The sequence below is a fragment of the Girardinichthys multiradiatus genome, chromosome 23 (assembly GCF_021462225.1).
Source record: "Girardinichthys multiradiatus isolate DD_20200921_A chromosome 23, DD_fGirMul_XY1, whole genome shotgun sequence".
NCBI lineage: Eukaryota > Metazoa > Chordata > Actinopteri > Cyprinodontiformes > Goodeidae > Girardinichthys > Girardinichthys multiradiatus.
In genome coordinates, this window is record NC_061815.1 from 40513286 (window position 1) to 40539486 (window position 26201).

Below are 26201 nucleotides of genomic sequence, written 5' to 3' on the forward strand. Positions count from 1 at the left end.
CAAACAAGTTGACTCCCAGCGGGGTGCAGGTTCTGCCAGCATACAGAAAAGGTTAACAGAGTTTGAGCCACGGTTATTCATCTTTTCTGTGTCACGTTGTGTTAATGAAAGACGTCAAATCATCACGAGTCAAGTTCAAAGATAAACTTAAAATTACAAAATCTTTTAATAAAACAGTTTGTACAAGTGCAGGCATGCACATTTTCACAAATGCTTGACAAACCTCTGCCTTGCATACATATATGTATGTTTTTTCTCTCAATGTTTCTATGAACAGCGTGGAAAACTAGTGTCAAACACATTAATGTTTTTCTCTGTAAATATATTCCTATTGGTGATGCTATTGGCATGAAATTCACAACAGATATCAGCAACAACCCAATTAATCTACATAAAGAATTAGAAACAAATGACTCTACAAATTATGTGTAATAATGATGTATAACACAGTGAAGTATTGAATACATACAGAAGAGACACTGCAAACCTGCCATATTTAAAGCAGTTATCAATGCAAATAATCAGAAGGCTTGGTCCTAGCTGATGGCCTAAAACAAGGTTTCTCATTAAACAGTAATGCACATTATGCGTGTCATGATGGGTAACAGCTAAGAGCTCTCTCAATAGGCCTTTGTAATCTTATTGTTGCAAAACATACAATAGTAGTGGTTACAGATGTACTTCTAAATCTCTAAATTTCACTTAACTTCTATGGCTTCTGAACTCTCACCGCACAAGACTCCACTCCTGAAGAAAAGGCATGTTGAAGTATGGTTAAAGTTTACTGCTGAATATTTGGACAAGCAAATAAAATAGAGTAGTTTGATCAGATGGGACCAAAATTTAACTCTGTAGAAGTTGTCGCAAACCCATTGTTTGGAAGAGAAATTGTACTGCATGTCGTCCCAAAAATTCTATAATAGTGAAGTTTGAAGGGTAAGAACTTTTTATTGTTACTTTTTGGCACCTAAAATATACAATTTTAAATTTGTTAACAAGTCCTGCATGAAAAACGTAACACAAAAAGTCAAATCATGTTAAAAGTAGTATTTGAAGGCATATATTTACGTTTTTATAATTTCATACAATATTTGATAAATACTTAAATACTCACAAAGTATGTTCCATAACATAGACCAGAAATATTAAAAATGTATCTGAAGTCTTGCACCATTTGCTCTTACAGTTTATGTTTCCATAAAACATTTTTGTTCCCAACATGTCAGTGTTTTACTGTCTTTGTATTAGTGTCTAATGTAAACAGCAGGTACGCTAATCTGTACCATGTAAGACTTTAAAAACAGGGGGGAGGCTGCTATTTAACATGTACAATCTTTAAATACTACACCTGAAAGAGAAATGTTTTCAGTACGAAGTTACATAAAACATCCATGATTGGGATTAAAATTCCACATTTCCAAGTGAAAACTACAAAACTTCTTGTGATTGGAGGCTGATATGTTAGAAACCATCAAATATTGTAGCACATCAGACAATATTTGACCATCTTTAACCACTACAACAGAGAATAAAAAATCTTCCTAACTTGGAGAGGTTTGAGTGAGGCAGAGGATCTGTCATCTTGAAGCTGTGAGAGTACTTAACAAGAGTCCATAAGAGCAGAATAATGACGTCCAATTAAGTGTTTCCTTTGGTACGCTGCTGCCACCTAATGGACAGTTCTCTCCTTTTGCCTTTGGTAGTCTAGTGGAAGAAGAAAGAACACCATCATTAAACTGAAAGCACAATCATTGTATGATCGTCTACCAGTATAGAAGATCATACAAGATAATGCAGGAAAGTTTTAATGTTTTTTTTTTTCCTTGAAAAAGTCTGAGATCCGTAAGATTTCGATCTTAGTAGTGTTGGTGTTACAACAAGCTGGTATCTGCTGGTAATCTTCCCATTCTTAAGGGATATGCTTATCTTTTCAATACTCAAACATCTAAAATGTAGATAAAGTGTACACAGGTAAAAAAAAAAATAAAAAAAAGGATGGAAGACAAACAATGTACAACAAGTTAACTGATGTTGCATTACACAAAAAACATTAATCAAGCTATCATAGTATAGATCAGTCTTACAGCAAGGTTTTAAACACATTTTATCTAATATTGTGAATTCCTTTTTCTTCTTCTGCTCTCCAAAAAGATTCACTGAATTAAACCAAACAACAACAAATTTGCAATTCTGCTCTTGGTCAGATTTAAGAAACAAACACTTACTGTAAGGAAAGAAGCGAACCCTCATCACAATTTCCCGAGCGGTCTTCAGAATCTCTACAGCCTAGAGAGGGTGACGAATATTATCAGCCACTGGTAACTCAAAAGATTCATTTCACTGTCTCCATGTGCGTTACTTGTTCCTGAAACCTTTAGAGTATAACCAAAAGGTACATAGAGGGGTCGGACAATGAAACTGATAGGACCGTTAAGGTCATTAATGGGACAGTTAGAACATATGAGAACCCCCTCTGTTAACTTTATGTTGGGTCAGTTGTTGCTTGATGATCCAAACATGTCCCCAACAATGCTATGTGGGTTGCTTTGGTCACATGACCCACTGTGTGAGTGAACCACACACTTAGCTGAATATAAATTCAGGACTCACGTGTCCTAATTGCCCCATTAGTGACCTTAATGACCGTATTAGTGTGATTGTTCTGACTACAACTCATAAGCCTGTTTCTGCTATGTTCAGAAGTAAAGAAGTATTTTGGATGAAAGGTTAAACATCTTTAAGAAACAAGAGAAGAAGTCCATTTGCCTTCTACTTAAGCACCTAGGAGTCTTAGTTGTTGCCCCAGTGGGTAGAAGACAAGTATAGGATTCAATACAGCAGCTTTCTGAAGACAGTGGCAACTTTGTTAAAGAGGCAGAAGTCTCAAAAATGCACATGTAAAATACAAATGATAAAAATGTTCTGATTGTTCAATGTATCAGTCAGGAGAAGAGAAGAAAACAGTTCACATCATTATATCCAAAAACTGGAGAAGACCTGGGTAAACATGGGCATAGTTTCTCAAAGCTTGATGAAAATATGAGACTGAAACTGATTAGGGAGGCTGCCAAGAGACCGATAACAGCACTGTAGGAGCTGCATGAATTTCCACCAGGAACTGATTGTGTTCTACATGCGAACGCAGTCTTCTACAAGGGTTGGACAATGAAACTGAAACACCTGTCATTTTAGTGTGGGAGGTTTCATGGCTAAATTGGACCAGCCTGGTAGCCAGTCTTCATTGATTGCACATTGCACCAGTAAGAGCAGAGTGTGAAGGTTCAATTAGCAGGGTAAGAGCACAGTTTTGCTCAAAATATTGAAATGCACACAACATTATGGGTGACATACCAGAGTTCAAAAGAGGACAAATTGTTGGGGCACGTCTTGCTGGCGCATCTGTGACCAAGACATCAAGTCTTTGTGATGTATCAAGAGCCACGGTAGAGAGCTTTGGAGAGTCGAGTGGAGAAGGGGAGGTCGACGCGGTGCACGAGTGGAGCGCGAAACTTCGGTTTGAAAACGCTGGTCTACTTAGAACCCCACAGTGGTAGAAATTATTTACTTTTGGAAGTGGCAGTAAAAGACATAAACTGGTATGTGACTGGTTCAGAATGGATACACAGGAGGACAATATGGACTTTGATGAATGGACGCCAGTAAGTAGAGGGAGAGGAAGAGGTAAAGCAGAAGAAGGGAAATTGTTAGACAGCCAAAGGAGTAAAAGAGAGCTGGAAGAAAACAGTTCTGAAGAAGAGAGAGTAGTTAGGAGGAAAATCGGAAGGGAAGAATGTAAAATAATATTAAAGATAAAAAATGAAGAAGAAAAAGAGAACCTGAGTCCTATTTCACTATCTAGAGAAATTAAAAAAAAGATAGGAGATGTTGAAATGGTGAAGGTCTTGAGAGATGGAAATATACTGGTGTTGTGTAAAACCGAAGAACAAAGAAGAAAGGCTTTACAAGTTGAAAACATTTGCAAGAAAACGGTGACAGAGAGGAAGATTATAGGAGAAGATAAAATCATTCGGGGGTAATTTATGGCATTCCTCTGGAGGAAGATATAGACAAGTTAAAAAAAAGCATTGTTGGTGCGAAGATAAAAAATCTCAAAAGACTGACAAAAAATGTAAATGGAGAAAGAGTAGGAAGCCTGTCAATTTTAATAGACTTTGAAGAAAAGGTGTTGCCACAAAATGTTAAAATAGGATATCTGAGTTTTCCTGTGAGGCCTTTCATTCCTCCACCACTAAGATGTTTTAAATGTCAGAGATATGGTCATATAGCAGCTGTCTGTAAAGGAAAACAAAGATGTCCAAAGTGTGGAGAAGACCATCGAATTGAAGATTGTGGGGAAGAAGTGCAGGAAAAATGTTGCAATTGTGGAGGGCAACATAGAGTTACATTCAGGGGATGTGAGGTAAGGAAGAAAGCAAAAGAAATCCAACAAATTAAAATGACTAAAAACATAAGCTATGCCGAAGCAGTCAAAAATGTACAGAAAGAAAGATCAAGGGATGAAGGTCAAATTAGGATTCAAGATTATCAACAAAGAAAAGTAGAATCAGAGGAAAATGTTACAATGTCTGTGGAAAAACTGATATTATTCATAACTTATGTCATTAACTGCACTGAACAGGCTAAACACAAAACAGAAAAGATTAAAATAATAGTCAGAGGAGCAGAAAAGTTCTTAGGGTTTAAAGAAGGATCTTGGGAAAACATTAATAAAAAGTTGGAAACAGATGGGAGGCAAGGAGGAATCCCAGCTGATAGAAATATATGATAATATTACAGTGGAATGAAAGAAGCTTAATCGCTAATGGACAGGAATTTAAAGGGTATATAGATGGAATTGAAGAAAAACCAGAAATTATATGTATACAGGAGACATGGTTAAAGCCAAAACTAGATTTTGTGTTTAAAGGGTACAATAGTATCAGAAGAGATAGACAAGAAGGAAGTGGAGGAGGATGTGGAATATTTATAAAAGAAGGGATACAATATCAGATATTAGGAAAAGGTAAAAATTTAGAATACATAGTAGTTGAAATTTACAATAAAAAAGAAAAATGTAAGATAATAAATTTTTATAATCCATGTAAAATATTATCATTTGAATTGATGGATGAATTAATGGGATACTTAGAAGGAAAAGTAATCTGGTGTGGAGATTTTAATGCTAACAGCACATTATGGGGAAAATGTAATGATAAAAATGGACAAGTTATTGAAGAAATAATGGAAATAAAAAATTTGGTATATATAAATGATGGAAAAGGAACAAGAATTAATGTAAAAACAGGTACAGAGTCTGTGATTGATTATAACAATAGTATCAAATTGTTTAGCCAATAACTGTGAGTGGGACATTGACAAAGATACAACAGTAGGCAGTGATCATTACCCCATTAAAATCATAACAGGAATATTAATAAATAACAAGAATACAGGATTATATAAAAGATGGAACTTTAATAAGGCTGATTGGGAAAAATTTAAATATTTAAGTCAAAAGAAATTGGAAGAAATAGATGAGTCAATTGATATAAATAGTTTAAATATAAATATCTGTAAAAAAATTTTACAGGCTGCAGAAGAATCAATGAAAAAAGGAGGAAGAAAGAACAATAAAATAATTGTGCCATGGTGGACAAAAGATTGTAGTGAAGTAATAAAATTAAGAAATAAAGCATTTAAAATGTTAAAAAGTAACCCAATTTATCCGAATCTAATTGAGTACAAAAGAAAGCAGGCAAAGGTAAGAAAGATCATTAAACATACAAAAAGAGAATATTGGAGAAACTTTTGTAATACCGTAGGGAGAGAAACAAAAATTGATCAAATTTGGAAAACGATTAAAAGAATGAAGGGTATTAGAAAATAATATGGATATCCTATATTAAAAATAGATAATACAACTATAACGGAAGATAAAGAAAAAGCAAAAATATTAGCTAAAACATTTAGTAAAATTCATAGTTCAAATAATATTAGTGAAGAGGGAAAGAAAGGTAGGGAAATCACAAAGATGAAATATAAAGAATTAATGCAAAATAATGTAGATACAAATAAATTAATAAATGAACCATTTACACAAGGAGAACTGAACTTTGTAACCAGGAAAACAAAAAATACATCACCTGGAAAAGATCAAATTTACTATACGATGATAGAACATCTTAATGACAAAGCAAAAGACAAAATATTAGAATTATACAATAAAGTCTGGGAGGAGGGAGAGCTGCCACAGAGCTGGAAGGAAGCAATAATTATTCCAATAGCTAAACCAGGAAAAGATAATACAAAACCAGAAAATTATAGACCAATCGCATTAACATCAAATATTTGTAAAATAATGGAAAGAATGATTAATAATAGATTGACATATTATTTAAATATTAATGGATATATATCTAGAAATCAAAATGGGTTTAGAAAAGGGAGAAGCACAAATGACTCTGCATTATGTTTAGAATATGAAATTAGGAGAGCACAAATAAACAAAGAAAATGTAGTAGCTGTATTTTATGATATAGAAAAAGCTTATGACATGATGTGGGTTGAAGAATTATTAATTAAATTAAATAAAATGGGTATTACTGGAAAAATGTTTAACTGGATTAAAGATTTTTTATCAAATAGAACAATACAAGTAAGACTTGGTCAAGAATTGTCAGGTAAATATATAATAGATAATGGTACTCCTCAAGGAAGTATTATAAGTCCGTTATTGTTTTCTATAATGATAAATGATGTATTTAAAAATATTGGTAAGGAAGTCGGTTGCTCACTATTTGCAGATGATGGAGTTATATGGAAAAGAGGTCGTAATATCAAACTTATTGAAAAGAAAATACAGGATGAGATTATTAGAATAGAACAATGGGCAAATCAATGGGGATTTAAATTCTCAGTGGAAAAAACAAAACTAATGGTGTTTACACAGAAAAGGAAAAGAGAAAATATAAAACTAAAATTATACAATCAAGTTTTAGAACAAGTCAAAAATATAAAATTTTTAGGTATATGGTTTGATGAAATAATTATATAGAAAGTACATATAGAAAGAATCATAGATAAATGCAAAATAATATTAAATATTATGAGATGTATGGCTGGTGCTGATTGGGGAGCAGATCGAACATCATTAAAAAGAATTTATACAGGATTAATTAGATCAAATATTGATTATGGAAGTATAATTTATGGATCAGCAGCAAACACTCATCTTATAAAATTAGACAATATACAACATCAAGCTTTAAGAATTTGTACAGGAGCAATCAGAACCAGTCCAATAGCAGCACTTCAAGTAGAGATGGGAGAGATGCCATTAGATCTATGAAGGAAACAGTTAGCATTAAATTACTGGATAAATTTACAAAGCAATAATCCGGATCATCCCACACATGATATTTTAAAACCATGCTGGGAAAAAGAAAAAAACAAGTTAAGAGTTTTGGTTGGATTATCAATAATATAGCAGAAGAATTTCAAATATATGAAAAAGAAATAAGTTTAATGTTGCCTTTGCCAGTAGTGCCACCGTGGCTGTTACCAGAAGCAGTGGTGGATATGGCATTGATGGAAAAGAAAAAGGATAAGAAATGTAGATTAGATTCAAGTATAATACAAGAATATATAAACAATTACTATCATTATGTCCAGATTTACACAGACGCATCAAAAACAAATGAAAAAATAGGAGTAGCATTTGTAATACCAGAATTTAAAATAAAAGTAGGAAAAAGAATTACAGATGGATTATCAGTATATTCAGGAGAATTATTAGCAATATTGTTAGCATTGCAGTGGGTGGAGGATATAAAACCATTAAAAACAATCATTTGTTCAGACTCAAGTTCAGCATTATTAAGTTTAAAACATAATCATTCAGAGGGTAGACCAGACATTTTGTTGGAAATAAAACTTACTTTATTTAGAATACAAAGAATGGGATTAATATTAGTGTTTTTATGGGTACCAGCACATGTAGGAGTTGGAGGGAATGAGAAGGCGGACAGGATAGCAAAGAAGGCAACACAAAACAACATTAGCTTTAAAATAAACATTAGTAGGTCAGAGACAAGAAATATAATTAAACAGAGAATCAGGAAAGAGTGGCAAAAAAGGTGGGATGAAGAAAAGAAAGGAAGATGGTTTTACAGAATCAACAAGATAGTAGGAGAAGTAAGAACTGGAAGAAGGAGTAGAAAAGAGGAAAGATTAATTACAAGATTAAGAATAGGACATACAGGACTTAATTCTACATTGTTCAAGATAAAGAAACATAATACAGGAAAATGTGATTATTGTGGAGAGGAGGAAACAATAGAACATGTAATATTGAAGTGTCAGAAATATGAACAAGAAAGAACAATTTTAAGGGGAGAATTTGTAGGTATTAAAGAAAATGTTATTTTGAGAGATACTTTGCAAAGAAGTTTAGGTAGCAAACATATTCAAATTATAATTAGATTTTTCAAAAGCACTAAATTAATAAATAGAATTTGATTGTTGTAATAGTAAATAAGATTTAAAACCATGAAGAACCACACTCCATACCAGTCGGTGGCGGTAATGCACATCATAACGTTATTTGCCAACTGCCAAAAAATAACACAGAAGAAGAAGAAGAGCCACGGTATCCAGGGTAATGTCAGCATACCACCAAGAAGGACGAACCACATCCAACAGGATTAATTGTGGACGCAAGAGGAAGCTGTCTGAAAGAGATGTTCGGGTGCTAACCCGGATTTATCCAAAAAACATAAAACCACGGCTGTCCAAATCACGGCAGAATTAAATGTGCACCTCAACTCTCCTGTTTCCACCAGAACTGTCCGTCGGGAGCTCCACAGGGTCAATATACACGGCGGGCTGCTATAACCAAACCTTTGGTCACTCATGCCAATGCCAAACGTCGGTTTCAATGGTGCAAGGAGCGCAAATCTTGGGCTGTGGACAATGTGAAACATGTATTGTTCTCTGATGAGTCCACCTTTACTGTTTTCCCCACATCCAGGAGAGTTACAGTGTGGAGAAGCCCCAAAGAAGCGTACCACCCAGACTGTTGCATGCCCAGCGTGAAGCATGGGGGTGGATCAGTGATGGTTTGGGCTGCCATATCATGGCATTCCCTTGGCCCAATACTTGTGCCAAGGACTACCGAACCATTCTTCAGGACCATGTGCATCCAATGGTTCAAACATTGTATCCTGAAGGCGGTGCCGTGTATCAGGATGACAATGCACCAATACACACAGCAAGACTGGTGAAAGATTGGTTTGATGAACATGAAAGTGAAGTTGAACATCTCCCATGGCCTGCACAGTCACCAGATCTAAATATTATTGAGCTACTTTGGGGTGTTTTGGAGGAGCGAGTCAGGAAACGTTTTCCTCCACCAGTATCACGTAGTGACCTGGCCACTATCCTGCAAGAAGAATGGCTTAAAATCCCTCTGACCACTGTGCAGGACTTGTATATGTCATTCCCAAGACGAATTGATGCTGTATTGGCCGCAAAAGGAGGCCCTACACCATACTAATAAATTATTGTGGTCTAAAACCAGGTGTTTCAGTTTCATTGTCCAACCCCTGTACTTCAACATAATATATTTTCAAGTAAGTTTTGTTATAGATTATTTTACACCAACATTTATAAATACTGATGATATATCCTCAAATCTCAGACTTCAGTACTGATCTTGAAAAATGAGTTTTGAACTTTAACCTTGCTCACCATTCTTCTTCCTGGGTGTGCTGGCAAGGTAAACTTGGGTCCTCTCAAAGATTTGGTAGTCACAGTTCCAGTTGCTTTAAACTGTTTAATTATTGCTGTACCTTTAGAAATGGGCGAGTTTAGAAGTCTAGCTATTGATTTTTTTTTACATCCATTTAATGATTTATGGAGACAGACAAGTTGGATGTCAAGTTTCCTACTCTTTACCATTTTAAAGAATGGCTACAAGAGATGGACCTCTGTTTCATGTCATATTTATAACTACAATTGTTTTTCGGGGTTCACGTGTTTTCGACTGTCCAACACACCTCAACACAAAACACTCAGAAGAACTGGCTCTTTTTACAGGCAAAAAAATGGGTTTTTGGTCTGAAAATTAAAAAAGGCCTTTAATTAAAAACATGTTAGGTTTTAAGACGAAATATGTCAGTATTGTCCTTTATATTATAATAACAAAAACAGGTGCGAAGGAGCTTTATCACACCTAAGCACTGAGAGGATAGGCGGTAGACAATTCAGACCAAATAGCGTGAGGGGAAATGTACAAAAACTACAACAACAGAGTTCAGAGTCTAATTTTAAACTTCACAAGTTCTGCTGTGACTTACTTTCGAGTGTTCTATGTCCTGGAAATCAACATCGTTCACAGACAGAACCTGATCTCCTTCCTGCAGTCCTGCTGTGTGGGCATCTGAATCTGGGACCACCTGACAACACATAAAAAGAGACTAAATTTAAATTATTATCACAATATGAGTCTTTTGGGGAAAAAAAAGGTTAGGGGACACAATAAATACGCCTGCACACACCTTGGATATAAAGATTCCTAATTGTGATGCCTTGCCTCCACGGATGTTGAAACCCAGCTGGGCTCCTGGAGGTTTCTTCAACACAATGGTGCGAGGTAGGAACTGGCTCAGCTCGTTGTTGTAGTCTGGGTGATGAACCCTCTGATAAAGAGCCAAGAAATATACAGTAAAAACCAGATATTTACACAATATGTGTGACATTAAACCAAACTTTTTCTTTTTAGGTCAGTTATGATTACCAAAATAATTTCTTCACTTTCTTCAACAGCACAAGTTTTAATTTCTATGCCTTAAAACAAATTAGGAATGTGACACCATGGGAAAATCAAAAGATATCAGCAAAGATATCAGGTAGATAATTTTGGACCTCCACAAGTCTTGATCAAACTTGAAAACAATTTCCAGATGCCCGAAAGTGCCACATTCATCTGTTCAAAGATGAATACACAGGTATAAACAGCATGGAAATGTTCATGCCATCACATTGTTAAGGAAGGAGACGGGACCTGTGTTACAGAGATGAATGCGTTTTGGAGTGTATGTACATACCAACCCTGAATCAAAAGCAAAAGACCCTGTGAAGATGCTGGCTGAAACTGGTAAGAGAAGGTAATGCAAAGGGAAACAAGTCCTGGACCAAATGCAACATAAAAAGCCAAAGGACAAAATGGAAAGGTACTCTGGAGACATGTCCTGTGGTCTCATACAATTAAAATTGAAGTGTTTGGCTGTAATACTTATTCTTAAATCAGGAGGAAAAGAGTGAGTATTGGAAACCTAAGAACACCATCCTGACTGTGAAGTACATGGGCAGCAGCATCATGATGTGAGGGTGTTCTGCTGCAGGAGGGACTGGTGCGCCTTACAAAACAGATGACATAGTGAGAAAGGAACATCAGGTGGAAATAATGAAGCAACCCATCAAGACATCAACCAAGAGGTGTATGCTTGGGAACAAATAGGTTTTCCAAAATGGACAATGACCCTAGACACACCACCATGTTTCAGGGTGGCCATCAGAAAGCCTTGATTTCTCTCTAATTTGTGGGTGAAGCTGAAATGGTGCTAGAGCAAGGTGGCCTACAACCCCGAATCAGTTACAGCAGTTCTGTCAGGAGGAATGGACCAAAACCCCAGCAAACTATCAAGAGAAGCCTGACAAACAACACCCAGGCCATACGGGGTAAAACGCAGTTCTACCAAACATTGAGGAAAATATATGAGAACTTTTGAATTTAAATACAATTATCCTGATATTTAGCAAACAGAAATATTTTTGGTTCCTAACTGACCTAAAATAGGAAAAGTTTAGTCTAATTTTCTAATCACACAATTATCTTTAAATAAGCACAATAAACACAAAATGATGCAAGTTTAATAAAAAAAAATACCTTTAATAAAACAGACACCTTGTTTAAACACACCGTATTACAAGTGAAACCCTGCTTTAAAAACTTAATATAAACAGGTCTAAGCAGGACACACAAGATTACCATCAGTGCCGTTATCTGTTGATGTTACTCTCTGTACCCAAAGGTTAGACAAGCAGCCTTACTAATGACTTTAACCACCTTTAGATGCAACGGTAATACGGTAATACTGTCGCATTTTCTGAAAAAGATTCAAGTAAGTTGACTTCTAAATACTGAACGTAAAAGGAGATATCATAAAGGATCACTGACATCCATCAATAAAAAAGTGATTTCATTACTCTGGTTGTCAAATAGCTGTCAAAGCAGCAAAACAAATCATTTTCTGATTGATTCTAATGTGTCAGGCAATATGTGAGAACTTCTCTGTGGGCAAGATCGGTGGTATCTGGTCAAAAACCATCTCTCCTGCGTTTGACCCGTCTGTATCTGAACATTCTGGGTCCGTTTCTTTCTTGGCGGAAGTTGTCATCCATGTAGAAAACCAACAAACTTTCCCTTTGACCTCATTCCCTCCCACTCACTGACAGGTGTGTTTGACTCGGTGGGGATGAGTCTTATGGTTGTCTTCAGTCTATGCATGATTCACTTTATCCAATTTTACACATATTTAAAAATCGCCTTTTATTTGTCAGTTGATGGACAAGGTTGTCTTTCAGATTATTTACTGTTGATTAGGGCGACAACTAACTTTGCTAACCTATTAAAAACCAAGATGGCGCCGACGATGGCAGCCTCGAAGCTTCGCTCTCTCTTTGTTTTTGTATTTTGTGTGTTTTTATGTTTTTCGAGCCACAATCCTGTGGTCTCATTCAGTAGAGAGGAACTTCTCAACATCAGAGTCCTCTCTTGGGATTTTTTCACCATCTTTCATCGATCCGAAGTTCACTGAGCTCCTGGCAAGCGGAGCTGCAGCACTATACAGGATTCTGTGCCCAAAGTGTCGAAGGGGAAAGCGTGCTGGTGCACTGGTAAAGCTCCGCAAAAGAGGACTTTGCACACCACTGCCTTCAATCCACCTGGCAAATGTCCGCTCTCTAAACAACAAGATGGACGAGCTGCTTCTCCTCACCGGTAAAGACAGGGACCTCCGCGAATCAGCGGTTCTCTGCTTTACTGAGACATGGCTGAGTAAAAACATCCCGGACCGTGCACTGGTGATGCCGGACTTCCAGCTGTTCAGAGCGGATCGCAGCGCGGAGCTATCAGGAAAGAGGCGAGGAGGCAAAATCTGCTTTTATATAAATGAAGGTTGGTGCAGAGACATAAAAGTGCTGGGGAAAACATGTAGTCCGGATCTGGAGTCATTTTCCATAATCTGTAAACTGTTTTATTCACCGAGAGAGTTTTCCTCGTTTATAATAATTGGCTCATATTTTCCACCGCATGACTGCACTTCTGCCGCGGAAAAACATCTTGCTGAGCTGATTACAGACGTGGAGAAAAAATACATGGACTCTTTCATCATAATACTGGGAGATTTTAACAGAACAAACCTCTCTAATGAACTCCCCAAATACAGACAGCATATTAAGTGTCCCACCAGAGACAAAAACACACTGGACCATTGATACACAGCTTTAAAGGACTCATATCATGCTGTTACCTGGACTGCTCTGGGTTTTTTGGATCATTATCTAATCCACCTCATCCCAACCTACAGACAGAGACTAAGAGCTTTGTTAGGGTTAATTAATGATTATATATGTTTTAACTTTAATAGAAGTGAAGCTTGCTGTTCAGAGTGATTATATCTTATATGTACAAGAGCTGCAAGATAGAGACAGGATGTTCTAGAACATTCTGTCGGTGCAGCTGTATCCAATCTTATGAGTGTGCATCCCTCCCTTTAGTGGTTGGAGCATTTTGTAACCAGGGCGTTTTTTCTCTTATCTCTTATCAATAAAATGCAGAGGGAGCAGAGGCTGTCTTCAGAGTGTGGTGTGGAGGCTTGTAACTGAGCAGCCTCTGAAAACACTCTCACCTGCAGGTTAAAATGAACTAACTTCTCTGTGTCTTTCTTTGTGCAGAATTGTGAAAGTGTTTGGTGTTTAAACCTAACATAAATGGTCCTTCGAGCCGGAGACCAAGACGCTTGACGATCCCAGTGGGTGAGTGAGATTCCAGACAAATCTGTGGCCACAGTACTAATACCCTTTCCGGGACTGGTCCCTCCCTGACAGGCTGGGGTCTGACGGCTGACGGTACTCCCGAGGACACAGAGAACCAGTGAGTAGGTCTTTCATTTAAAAGGAATGAGTGATGAAATGCAAATGACCTAAAATAGTACAGTATAGAGAAACCCTGACAATTCTAGACACTATCAGGTGAACTAAAATAGACAGTTAAATTCCGCAGGAGGGTAGACTCCCTTAGTTGAAATAGACTAATTAAACTCTACACAGGACGGCGGAGTCCTCTGTTGAACTAAAATAGACAGTTAAATTCCGCAGGAGGGTAGACTCCCTTAGTTGAAATAGACTAATTAAACTCTACACAGGACGGCGGAGTCCTCTGTTATGTTTTTGTGAAAGTAATTAAAGTAAGAGTAAAACGCGTAAAAAAGTGTGACTGAAAAACGAGTGGAAGAATGAATGGAATCGTAACGACCACTAGGTCCTTACTTTTCATATAAACTGAAAACAGATAGTAAATGGTGAGCCTTTGTGGATGCTTGTAGGCAAGAAAATCCCACCTGAACAGGGTTGAAGTGGATTTTACCACAACTGACTTCTTGATCACCATCCTGTTTTCAAATACATAAATCCAGTATTTAGAATACACCAGGTATTAAAAAACATACTGGATCTAAATCTAGTTCAAAATGGGAAAGGGGCAAAGTAAAGAGAAACAAAGTAAACTAATTGACTTAGAAGGGGAGGTAAAGTTTATGGAGAACTATGTAAAAGGAGCAGGTATGATCTGTCATAGATGGAATAAAAAATAAAAAACATGGGTTTTTGGGCAAATTAGATACAAAGGATGTCTTAAAACTACACGGGGATCTTAAACTGGAGATTATGCATTTAAAAGATTCAAGAGACAATGTGGACAACATGGAAACTGTCCAACTGGACAACCCAGTGAACAATGACTAGAGTTGTTAAAGAAGTAATCTGAGAGTAAAAGATTTTGTAGGCAAGCATTAGTGAGAAACAGGTGCTTTAAAAATCATTCTATGGTGTTATACTACCAACAATATCATGATAAAATGCAAAAGATTCATTTTACAGGGAAATAATTCCATATTTGGCTCAGATTGTTTGCATTCTTGATTTTTCCTCTTTGAGAGAAGTTAAATTTCAGCTCTGTGAAACGACCTTGACAAAGAGATGCAGCTGCCTGAAAACAAAGATAAAACTTCTGCAAACAGCAGAAGCCTGTCTCTGCTGAAAGGTCTGAAAAAATTGTAACTCTACCCTGCATGTGTCAAACTCAAGGTCCGCGGGCCAAAACCGGACCCCAGAAGTTTAGTGATTCTCTAGAAGTAGAGCCTTTTAATATGGTGATTGTGTGCTTGAATGTTATTTTGTCAATAAATAAGCAGTTTTGTTTACATTCTGCCACAATCTGCCTTTTGAAAATGTTTTGAATCTTGCTCTTTATGTATAAAAAAAAAAAGAAAGAAAAGAAATTGGCTAAAGTCTGCAGACATAAAATGAACCTGGATTGAAGCTCTAACTAAGTTTATTTAATCTGAGATCTTCTCCAAATGCAACAGTATATGTCAGTCTACATGAGATACTAACAACTTCACCTACTGATATAATATAAAGATGTGATTGAATATGTGAAACAAACAATGATGAAAGTTTTTCAACAGGTGATGCTCATCCAGGAGGAAGACAGTGTTCCTAGGAAATGCAGCTCATTCATTAACAATCATTTTTTCTCCTATAGGTGGACGTTTTGCTGATTAATCATAGGCTGGATCTATGAAACATTATGTGCACAGAACAAATGACCAAGGTTCTGACTGACTTATGAACCTCACTGACCTGACAATGATAACATGACACCCAACAGATAACACCTTTAAGGTGGATCCACTAAGACCACCTTATTGATTCTTGGTGAATAAAAAAAAAAAAGAATTGAAGCGTTCAAAACAGACCTTGTGGAAACAAAAGGGGTTATGAGGAAACAATGTGCATTTTAAGAATAATAGAAGTCAAATTATGTTCAAATCTTTGCAAATAAAAATTACTCTGACAGAGAAATAAGTAAGTAGTGTGTGAATGTGTGTGAATGGGAATGACTGATTTCATTGTAATGCATCTTTGAGGGACATTAAAAGCGCTAATAAAGGTCTGATGTTCTGATGATCTTTGCCAAATTTATATCTTAATAAGGTTTCCAGAATCTTTTCCGAAAAATCATATAAAGATAGCAAAGGTTCTACCTGTATTAAAAATACTGATAACTATAGGAAAGTTCATAGATCTGTCTTCAATTTTTCCTAATTCTTTTACAAACAGGTTATTTAAACTTTCATGTGGCCAAATGTCTGTGTTTGACTTTCTGTTTTTGTGAAATAAATGTCTGTTTCATGTTATGTAAAAATTAGAGTCCTCAACATTACCATAATAATATTAGGTCAGTTCTCTATGGTAAAACAAAAAGATTTTAACAGATGTTTAGACTTTTTCCAGTCAGGTTCAAAATGATTGAATTAGACTCAAACTTAACATAAGATTAAATTAACCTTAACAGAATTACTGGACTGGACTGAAATAGAGAAAACTTGAGTTAATTGAAACAAACTTTAGTTACTTGAACTAAATACAAAGCTGACTGAAACTGTATGTTGTATCTATAAAACTGGGTAAAACAAACTAAGATTATAAGATATAATATGCCCTTCATTTTTTGTGTTCATCAGTGAGTGAGTTTTTATTTTTTATTTTTAATAAGAACTAAACCAAACATTATCTGAAGAAATAGCAAAAAGCCGAAAAGACTTAAAAGATACCCCTCTGACAGATGGAGAAACATTATTTGTAGACGGGTCTTCCAAAAAAGATGAGAAAGGTAAAACAAAAACCGGATATGCTGTAGTAACTCTTGATAAAGTACTGAAAGCAGAAGCACTCCCTTCACACTACTCAGCGCAAGCTGCTGAGTTAGTAGCCTTAACTGAAGCATGCAAATTAATGACAGGAAAAAGTGCAACAATATACACTGATAGCCAGTATGCATATGCAACAACGCATACTTTTGCACAACATTGGAAAAATAGGGGTATGATTACCTCCACTGGAAAACCTGTAACACATGCAGCACTATTAACAGAGCTATTGCAAGCAGTCCAACTGCCAAAAAAGCTTGCAATATGCAAATGTGCGGCACACACCACAGGAACAGACACTGTGCAGAAAATAAACCTATCCTACCAAAAAACCTATACAAATGGGCAGCAATTTCGAGTCATGGAGTTTCTCATGTCTCGAGAGGAGGAATGGTAGGATTAGTGAACAAAATATACACAACATATGGATTTAACTCTTATTCAAAAAATTTTTGTAGAACATGTTTGATCTGTGCTAAACACAATGCACAAGGGAACTTCAGACCAAAAAGGGGACTAAAATAAGTTTCTTAATAGCAGTGTTTATTCTAACCATCATAATTTGTGTTGTGGTCATAGCATTGTGGTATCTGTTGTAGCATTGTAGCTCTTCATCTGACCTTCAGAGAAAGTCCGGCTACAAAGGGAGCTGCAATCATAGTTTGCAGCTGTCTCAAACCGGTGAAGATTGTCCACAGCTCTGTTACAGGTTTTTAGGAAGGGCGCCAATCTACAGAAAGATGTTCACGCCAACACACAAAAAGATATTGATAATAGGGGGCGTCATCTCGATCATAATTGTAGGTGCCCTGCTAATATGGGAAAGAAATCATAGAACACTGCATAAAAGATCCCGGTCATCTGACCTTGACGAATCTGACGACAATAACAGGTGTGGAACAAAAAGAGCTTACCAATTCGGATTAATGGTGTGTGTGCAGTCAAACACCACCACGAATCTTGTCATTCCACTTACCAGTCTTAGCCGTAAAACAGAAAAAGGCCAAGATTATAAAAACTACAAATGGTACTTGACTAATGATCAAAAACAAACACAATGGGCCACAATAGTAGCTGATGCAAATAATGAATGGACCCCAACGTGGGGCACTACTGCATATGCAAAGCACCAGAAAAAACTATTCAAACTTAACGCAACAAGCACAGCTATATATCTAACTGTGAATCTTACAAAAACCTCCCTAAAACCCCCTGGGAGCAACTTACAGGGAGATTGTTGGCTTTTCCTACTAAGGGCCTATTCATCAGGGACGGATCCCAGTTTCCAACTGTTTATTTGTGAACATAAGAATACAACGACTCTCTCTCAAAAAACAGTAGAGAAAGGAGTTAGAATTGATCCTGAGAACCTGACCACAGACGACTGGTTTAAAATAACTACAGGAATATCTAAAATAGATAACAACTGGCTCTTAATGGCAGAACAGGCTGCCCAGGCAGTAAAAACAGATTGTGTAGTATGTATGGGAGCCAGACCACTGTTACAGGTGGTCCCCTCAACGTTGACAGAAAAATGCTTAGTAGAAGTAATGAACAGCACAAGACTCTCAACAAACTGTACTATGTGGGATAAGATTTATCCCTTGACTACAGCTGAAAAACAAAAACCGATGTTTTCAAATAAGGTTGCTCCAGGAAATTTTTCCTGTATAAACCGAACAGGTGTGGGATCAAACATAAGCAGACTCAATAAAGATCAATGTCACTCCATCATAGCAGTAGGTGTCAGCTTTAAACCTAAAGCACGCAGCGACATCTGGTGGTGGTGTGGAGACGATAAACTGTATGACAGGTTGCCATACAACACAACTGGTTTGTGTGCATCAGTGTCATTAATATTTCCCGTGTCTGTCATTCCACTCTCAGTGGCAGAGTTGTTGGGAACAGTAGCCAGCATATTTCCACACACCTGGAAAAATAGAGAAAAAAGATCAGGATGGAGTAAAGACGACCCTACTTATATAGATAGCATAGGAATACCAAGAGGAGTTCCTGATGAATATAAGTTAGCAGATCAAGTAGCAGCAGGTTTTGAATCCACCATATGCTGGTGGTGCACAATAAATAAAAATGTTGACAGAATAAATTACATCCATTACAATGTGCAACGACTAGGAAATAAAACTGAAGAAGGATTCTCAGCCATCCATGAACAATTGTCAGCTACCTCTTTAATGGCTTTCCAAAATAGAATTGCTGTCGATATGCTCTTAGCTGAAAAAGGTGGAGTATGTTCAATATTTGGGCATCAATGTTGTACATTTATTCCAAATAACACCGCAGCTGATGGGAGCCTCACCAAGGCCCTGGAGGGCCTTAGGTCACTTAACAGCAAAATGAAAGATCATTCTGGAGTTGACACCACAATGTGGGATGGGTTTGGAGAAATGTTTGGTAAATATAAACAATTAGTGTTGTCTATCCTTATGTCAATAGCAGTCTTTGCAGCTATTCTCACATTGTGTGGATGTTGCTGTATTCCGTGTATAAGAGCTTTGTGCACTCGCATAATAACCTCTGCTATTCAGCCAGTCAAAACAGAAATGTCAGAGATGTATGCCCTCCTGAGACCTGAGGAGACAGAAGGAGCCAGTGATGATGATGATGATGACCAGGAAGAAGAAGAGACTTCTCTGCATTTCCCTGATCTGTATCTTGACCCTGACGACAATTAGTTGTATACAGTAAACTTAAAGACCTCCTGCTACTTTTTTAATGACATGTACAGATAAAACACACCATGATGTCTTAACTGAAAATCTGAGAAGAAAAGGTTAATGATTGATGTATCAAGTGTTTAAAACATTTATAAAGAGGAGGAAAATGTTAGGGTTAATTAATGATTATATATGTTTTAACTTTAATAGAAGTGAAGCTTGCTGTTCAGAGTGATTATATCTTATATGTACAAGAGCTGCAAGATAGAGACAGGATGTTCTAGAACATTCTGTCGGTGCAGCTGTATCCAATCTTATGAGTGTGCATCCCTCCCTTTAGTGGTTGGAGCATTTTGTAACCAGGGCGTTTTTTCTCTTATCTCTTATCAATAAAATGCAGAGGGAGCAGAGGCTGTCTTCAGAGTGTGGTGTGGAGGCTTGTAACTGAGCAGCCTCTGAAAACACTCTCACCTGCAGGTTAAAATGAACTAACTTCTCTGTGTCTTTCTTTGTGCAGAATTGTGAAAGTGTTTGGTGTTTAAACCTAACAAGCTTCCAAACCCAAGGTTCACACTGTTAAGAAGTGGACTGAGGAATCAAAGCAGACGCTACAGGCCTGCTTTGAATGCACAGACTGGACTGTTTTTGAAACTTCAGCCACTGACTTAAACCAACTAACTGATGTGGTGACATCATACATCAGTTTCTGTGAGGACATGTATGTGCAGACCAAGACCTTCTGCACCTTTGGGAATAACAAGCCATGGTTTACTCCACACCTCAGGAATCTGCGCAGGGACAAGGAAGAAGCTCACAGCAGTGGAGATTGGGCGCGGTACAGGCAGACCAGGAACAAACTAACAAAAGAGATCAAAGCAGCTAAGAGAAGCTACAGTGAGAAGTTGAAGAACAGCCTTTCTACTGGTGACACTTCAGCTGTATGGACCGGTCTGAGAAACCTGACTGCCTACAAGAGCCCCCCCACCCATCCTGAACAGAATCGTCTCCTGGCCAACCGTCTGAATGGCTTCTACTGCAGACATGACAAGAAGCCATTCACACCTCAAATCATCCCCTCTACATCCCATTCAGGAACAAATTTGACCCGTAAAACAACCAACCCCCTACCTTCAGATCCTCCGCCTGCACTAAAGATCTCCAAGGATGATGTAAACAGGCTCTTTCAGCGCATGAAAACAAAGAAAGCTGGAGGACTTGATAACGTCTCCCCATCATGCCTGAAAGCCTGCGCACATCAACTCGCTCCGATCTTCACAAGGATCTTCAACAAGTCACTGGAGAAATGTGAGGTCCCCTCCTGCCTCAAACAATCCACCATCATCCCGGTTCCCAAGAAACCCACCATCCTAGGATTAAATGACTACAGGCCCGTAGCCTGATGTCTGTGGTCATGAAGTCCTTTGAGCGGCTGGTGCTGAAGCACCTGAAAGACATCACAGGCCCCCTGCTGGACCCCCTGCAGTTTGGTTACCGAGCAAACAGGTCGGCAGATGATGCTGTTAACTTAGGTCTACACTTCATCCTGCAACACCTCGACCACCCAGGGACGTACGCCAGGATCCTGTTTGTAGACTTCAGCTCGGCCTTCAACACCATCATACCAGACATCCTCCACCAGAAGCTCACACAGCTCAACGTCCCAGCCTCCACCTGTCAGTGGATCAACAGCTTCCTGACAGACCGACAGCAGCAGGTGAGACTGGGGATCATCTTCTCCTGATCCAGATCAATAAGTACTGGTGCCCCCCAGGGGTGTGTTCTATCCCCACTCCTCTTCTCTCTGTACACAAATGACTGCACCTCATTGGACCCGTCCGTGAAACTCCTTAAGTTTGCAGACGACACCACTGTCATTGGACTGATCCAGGACGGTGATGAGTCTGCATACAGACAGCAGGTGGATCGGCTGGTACACTGGTGCGGTCAGAACTACCTTGAACTGAACCCACTCAAGACTGTGGAAGTGGTGGTGGACTTTCGGAGAACACCACCCCCATACACCCCCCTCATCATCCTCAACAACACTGTATCGGCCGTGGACCACTTCAGGTTCTTAGGAACCACCATCTCTGAGGACCTGAGATGGTCTTCACACATAGACACTGTTCGAAAGAAGGCCCAGCAGAGACTGTACTTCCTGAGGCAACTCAAGAAGTTCAACCTTCCACAGGAGCTGCTGGTCGTCTTCTACACTGCCATCATTCAGTCTGTCCTATCTTCATCCATCTCAGTGTGGTTTGGATCATCCACAAAACAGGACAGGTCCAGACTGCAACGAATAATCAGGAATGCAGAGAGAATAATCAGGGCTGACCTTCCCTCCATCCAGGACTTATACAGGTCTAGGGTCAGGAAAAGAGCTGCTAAAATATCTGCAGACCCCACACACCCTGCACATAAACTGTTCAGAGCTTTACCTTCAGGCTGCTGCTACAGAGCACTGTTTACTAAAACCAGCCGGCACAGAGACAGTTTCTTCCCCCAGGCTGTTTCTCTGATGAACATTCAATAGAGTACAAAACAACAGCATACAGATGTTGCAAATGCACCTTTTTATTATATATGTGTATATTGTACATTGTAAATTTGTATATTCTGTAATGCAGAAACAGAACAAAAGAGCAAAGTGTACCGGCGTCAAATTCCTTGTTTGTATGTACGAACTTGGCAATAAAGCTGATTCTGATTCTACTAATCTGTTGACTATTTTTTAATTAATCAATTAATAATCAGATAGCAAAAGGTGCTTAATATGAGATTTTTTGCAGAATTTGGACCAGGTGAAGCTAAAGCTATGCCACTGGAGTAGTTCTGGATAGAGCAGATTTACAGACAAAGAAGGTTTTCCATCTTAAATGCAAAATGTAAATATTTATTGTAACGTTTGGGCTTAATTAATGCTCGGAGAGGGGTTGCTCTATCAGCAAATGGCATGTTTTAGTCTGTTTTCCCACCGTTAAAGATCATTCAATTACTACATTAGTTGATGATTATTTCATTAATCGAATAATCACGATTAATTGTTTCAGTCCTACTGTTGATTTGTGCGCGACCATGTACGGAGGCTACAGTCATCGAGGCGGCTGTCCGGGGTTCGAGTCCCGGACCCGGCGACATTTACCGAATGTCTCCCCCTTTCCTGTCTGCCTACTGTCAAAAATAAAGGCCACTAGTGCCAAAAAAATATCTTTAAAAAAAAAACTACACTTTGCAAGCTACAGGGAACATCTCTGTTAACCAACCTACTATAGCAAAGCCAAACTACTATCAGCTTGTTATACTTATGTAAAAAAATAAAAGGGCAATGTTTAATACTCTGCACATTAACAACTTGGGAACTACTACTAAATTTTCTCCCATTTCTACTCGAGGTGCTTATATTGTGAAAACCTCATCCTACCCTAAACAGAACATAGTTTTTTTTAATCTGTAAAAGATCTAAAGACGGCAGTATTTGTAAATATTATTTTATATGATTATTTTCACAAAAGATGTCACAGATCACAGACTAAGTTTTAAAGATTGTATGTAGGACTGAAAAAAGTTGGCCACTACAGGAGTTGTGGTTTATAACATGAAAACGATTAGTGGTGTAAAATGGCACAGAAAGCAAATAAAGCAAAGATTTTTGAACTTCTTGAAACACAAACTGTGTCCCAAAAACTAAAACTTTTTAACAAAAAGTGAACACCAAAATTGTCTTGTTGTTTTTATTTAACAGAGAAGACAGGACAAAATAACGATTACCCTTTTTTCATAAGTTTCTATTTGTTAGTTTTTAGTCTGTAAATATTTTCTTGTAATAACACCCTCCGCTTTGTCCTTTGCTTTATTGGTAATATGCTATATTGTGATTTACTGAGAAACAGAATTTTGTGTTTTCATAAGCTGTAAGCCATTTTCATTTACATTAACAAACGCAAACGCTTGAAATAGCTTAAGAAGAAAGGCCGACCAGAACGGTTTTTGTATGGGCTTACATCCTGAGGAGGAATCCATGCCGGTGGGTTCTCATAGGAAGGCAGGAATACCACTGGGAGCTGGTAGTCATCATAAGGAATCTTCTGATCCATCATCGTTCATTTAAACTCCTATCGAAACAGTATGCGTCATTTACGGCTCATTTCATTTTAAATGTTAAACATTCACGACAGATCCTTATTATATTAAGCTTCTACAAAGTAGAGTTCAGTAGTACATATTTTAGAATATCTTATTCAAGAAAAATCAACTGAAAACTCGTATCGATTAGCAGGTGCTACAAACTAGATGCTAACTCACATCGCTTCGGCTAACTAAACCAACTTCTCAACAAACTCGTTTTAAGCTAAAGCGCCATGAATGTCTATTCTGCATCTTACTACTGTTACCAAAATGATAAAAAAAAATAATGAAAAAGCATATTTAGATACAAAATCTAAAGAGGAAAACAATATGTTTCTCCTACCTGCCTGGAAGCTGTTGAACTTCTTCTCCTGTCAACTAGAAGCATCCAGCTCCTTACCGCCACCTGCTGCCAAGAAGATCGATTTCACACATTTTACAAATGTTTTCAAATTTCTCCTTATCAGACCGGTTTTTTTGACACTCGTAATTCAGTTTTTGCTTTTTCAACACAGTCTCGTATGTTTGTTTTTGCCTGTTTCGGCAGGTCATTAAACATGCATTCCAAAGAAATATCACACCAGTCGTTCAGTCAAATCCTTCCTTAAAGGTGACAATATAGTATTCTGTTTCAGCTTCTTGGGAAAATACACAACTATAAGTTGGACGGTTTGGTGTCTTGGGGGGAGGGTATGTAGAGGTCCGTAGGAAACAAGTAAGTAAGGCGTGTTGCAGGATTGGAGCAATGTAACATTTACCTTTTTCTTGTGTAACTTCCCTCCAAATTTTTTGCCGTTGCTCCAGTTCAAAAAGAGCAACTGTTTGTGTTTTTTCTTTGCCAGTACATTGTCTAAATACTCCTGAATAAGGCCTCAGTATCTTACATGAAATCCTATCTACCGATGCACCGTGATTACTAGCAAGAAGCACAAACACCGTTACTGGTACTTTCATCAGTAGATGAAGGTTAAATGGAGAAACAGTATGTCTGCCCAGTTTATACAGGATGAAATTTTGTCTCCAGTTTAATTTATATGTTGATGATCTGACCATGCAGGTGAGAGCCTGTAACACTGGATGTAACCTAGGTAAACCATAGCAAGTATGCAGATGACCTTAAGGCCTTCAACCCAAGTACTGCTGTTTTACACCAGCTCTTTAATATGGTGTGCAATATGATATAAAGTACGATGCGATCAAAAGTGCTATATGTAGAACCAAGCAGGATAAAAACCTAAATTTTCCTTAAGCTGTCAAACAATGTTCTTGAGGTTGATAATTAATAATCAAATTAATAAATAAATGAATGATGATAGTAAATGAGGACAATGTTGTAATCTATATTCAGGCAAATACCATTGCATCTACGTTTCTGTTCGGTTCCAGCAAAAGTGGCTTTATTTAAAGCATATTGCACAATGCTCCATATAACCCAACCATGGTCATCTTACAAACAATGTAAAAGCAGAATTTGTATGTCGCATGCAATGATTCAATGAGAATCCTCTTTAAAATACTCAGAATGGAGAGTGCCAGTCAGATGTTTGTAACTGCAGGTGTTTGTACATTTAAAGCAGTTTTAAGAAAGTTAAGGTGTGTTGCAGGAGCGTAGCTCTCGAGGACTAGACTTGTGTCCAAGCTACCACACTCTCCTGGGGGTTATACGCCTCAGAGCTCCTCCGGATCTTCCCCAGAAGCACCATCTCTGCTTACAATAACTTTCTTTTAAAAGGAATGACTCTTAAACTGTTCTATACTCTCAACACTTTTATTCTAAATAAGACAGAGGAATGGTTACAGAGATTAGCACCGAGGCTCCCATCCTTTATCCGATCAGTTATTGTGGTAACTGATTTGAACAGCCCCGAAAGGTCACACATGGTTTTTATGTCTGGTACTCCCTCCATAGGATGTACACTCCCACAGTGTTTATCAGTAGACTACAGTATGTGTCACCATTCGGGTGTCTATCTGATAGTGTGTGTAATAGCAGGTGTTCAACCCTGAATTTAAGTGTGGCTGCAGCAGCCTAATCCACCCGGTTACAAAGCATTCCATAATCAACCAAATGCACTAATTTTATGTCAAACTGTGGGTCATCTGTCCTTATAATGTGAGTCAGTGAGGATTCTTATCCTATCCTAAAAAGTTGAAAACATTTGCATTTATACTCTATCATTATGGTGTGTGTGTAAAAGCTCATGTGTAAAGATCTATAAGTAATAGTAGGTTGTTCCTAACACTTGGGTACCCCCTGTTGTAAGTCACAAAATATGAAAATGTTGAATCATACGGTAAAATACGTGTTTTATGTCTTGACTATATACATCTATTTATATATTTA

The 26201-nt window shown here is 37.7% G+C and overlaps 1 protein-coding gene across 4 annotated transcripts; it reads right to left on the minus strand.

Moving 5' to 3' along the window:
• Positions 1 to 142: 142 nt before the first annotated feature.
• pdzd11 (PDZ domain containing 11) lies at positions 143 to 24316 on the minus strand. 4 transcript variants are annotated; one of them, XM_047354058.1, is made up of 6 exons: positions 24201 to 24316; positions 23734 to 23844; positions 10557 to 10697; positions 10356 to 10454; positions 2226 to 2286; positions 143 to 1704 (listed from the first exon to the last, which is right to left on the minus strand). In XM_047354058.1, the coding sequence occupies exons 2-6, from the start codon at positions 23827 to 23829 to the stop codon at positions 1670 to 1672; spliced, it is 432 nt and encodes a 143-aa protein (XP_047210014.1). In that variant the 5' UTR covers positions 23830 to 23844; positions 24201 to 24316; the 3' UTR covers positions 143 to 1669. The 4 variants fall into 4 exon arrangements, with proteins under 4 accessions (XP_047210014.1, XP_047210012.1, XP_047210016.1 ...); XM_047354056.1 differs by having other exon boundaries at positions 10356 to 10475; XM_047354060.1 differs by lacking the exons at positions 143 to 1704; positions 2226 to 2286 and adding an exon at positions 7498 to 7554.
• Between the last annotated feature and the right edge of the window lie 1885 nt (positions 24317 to 26201).

Bases quoted from the DNA above. Each gene is read 5' to 3' on its own strand.
- pdzd11 (XM_047354056.1), bottom strand. From the start codon at position 23,829: ATGATGGATCAGAAGATTCCTTATGATGACTACCAGCTCCCAGTGGTA. The intron at 10,476-10,556 runs GTGTGTGCAGGC...ATTTAAATTTAG, and splicing joins TAGGAATCTTTATATCCAAG to TCTCTTTTTATGTGTTGTCA. The intron at 2,287-10,355 runs GTAAGTCACAGC...CACCCTCTCTAG, and splicing joins AGGACATAGAACACTCGAAA to GCTGTAGAGATTCTGAAGAC.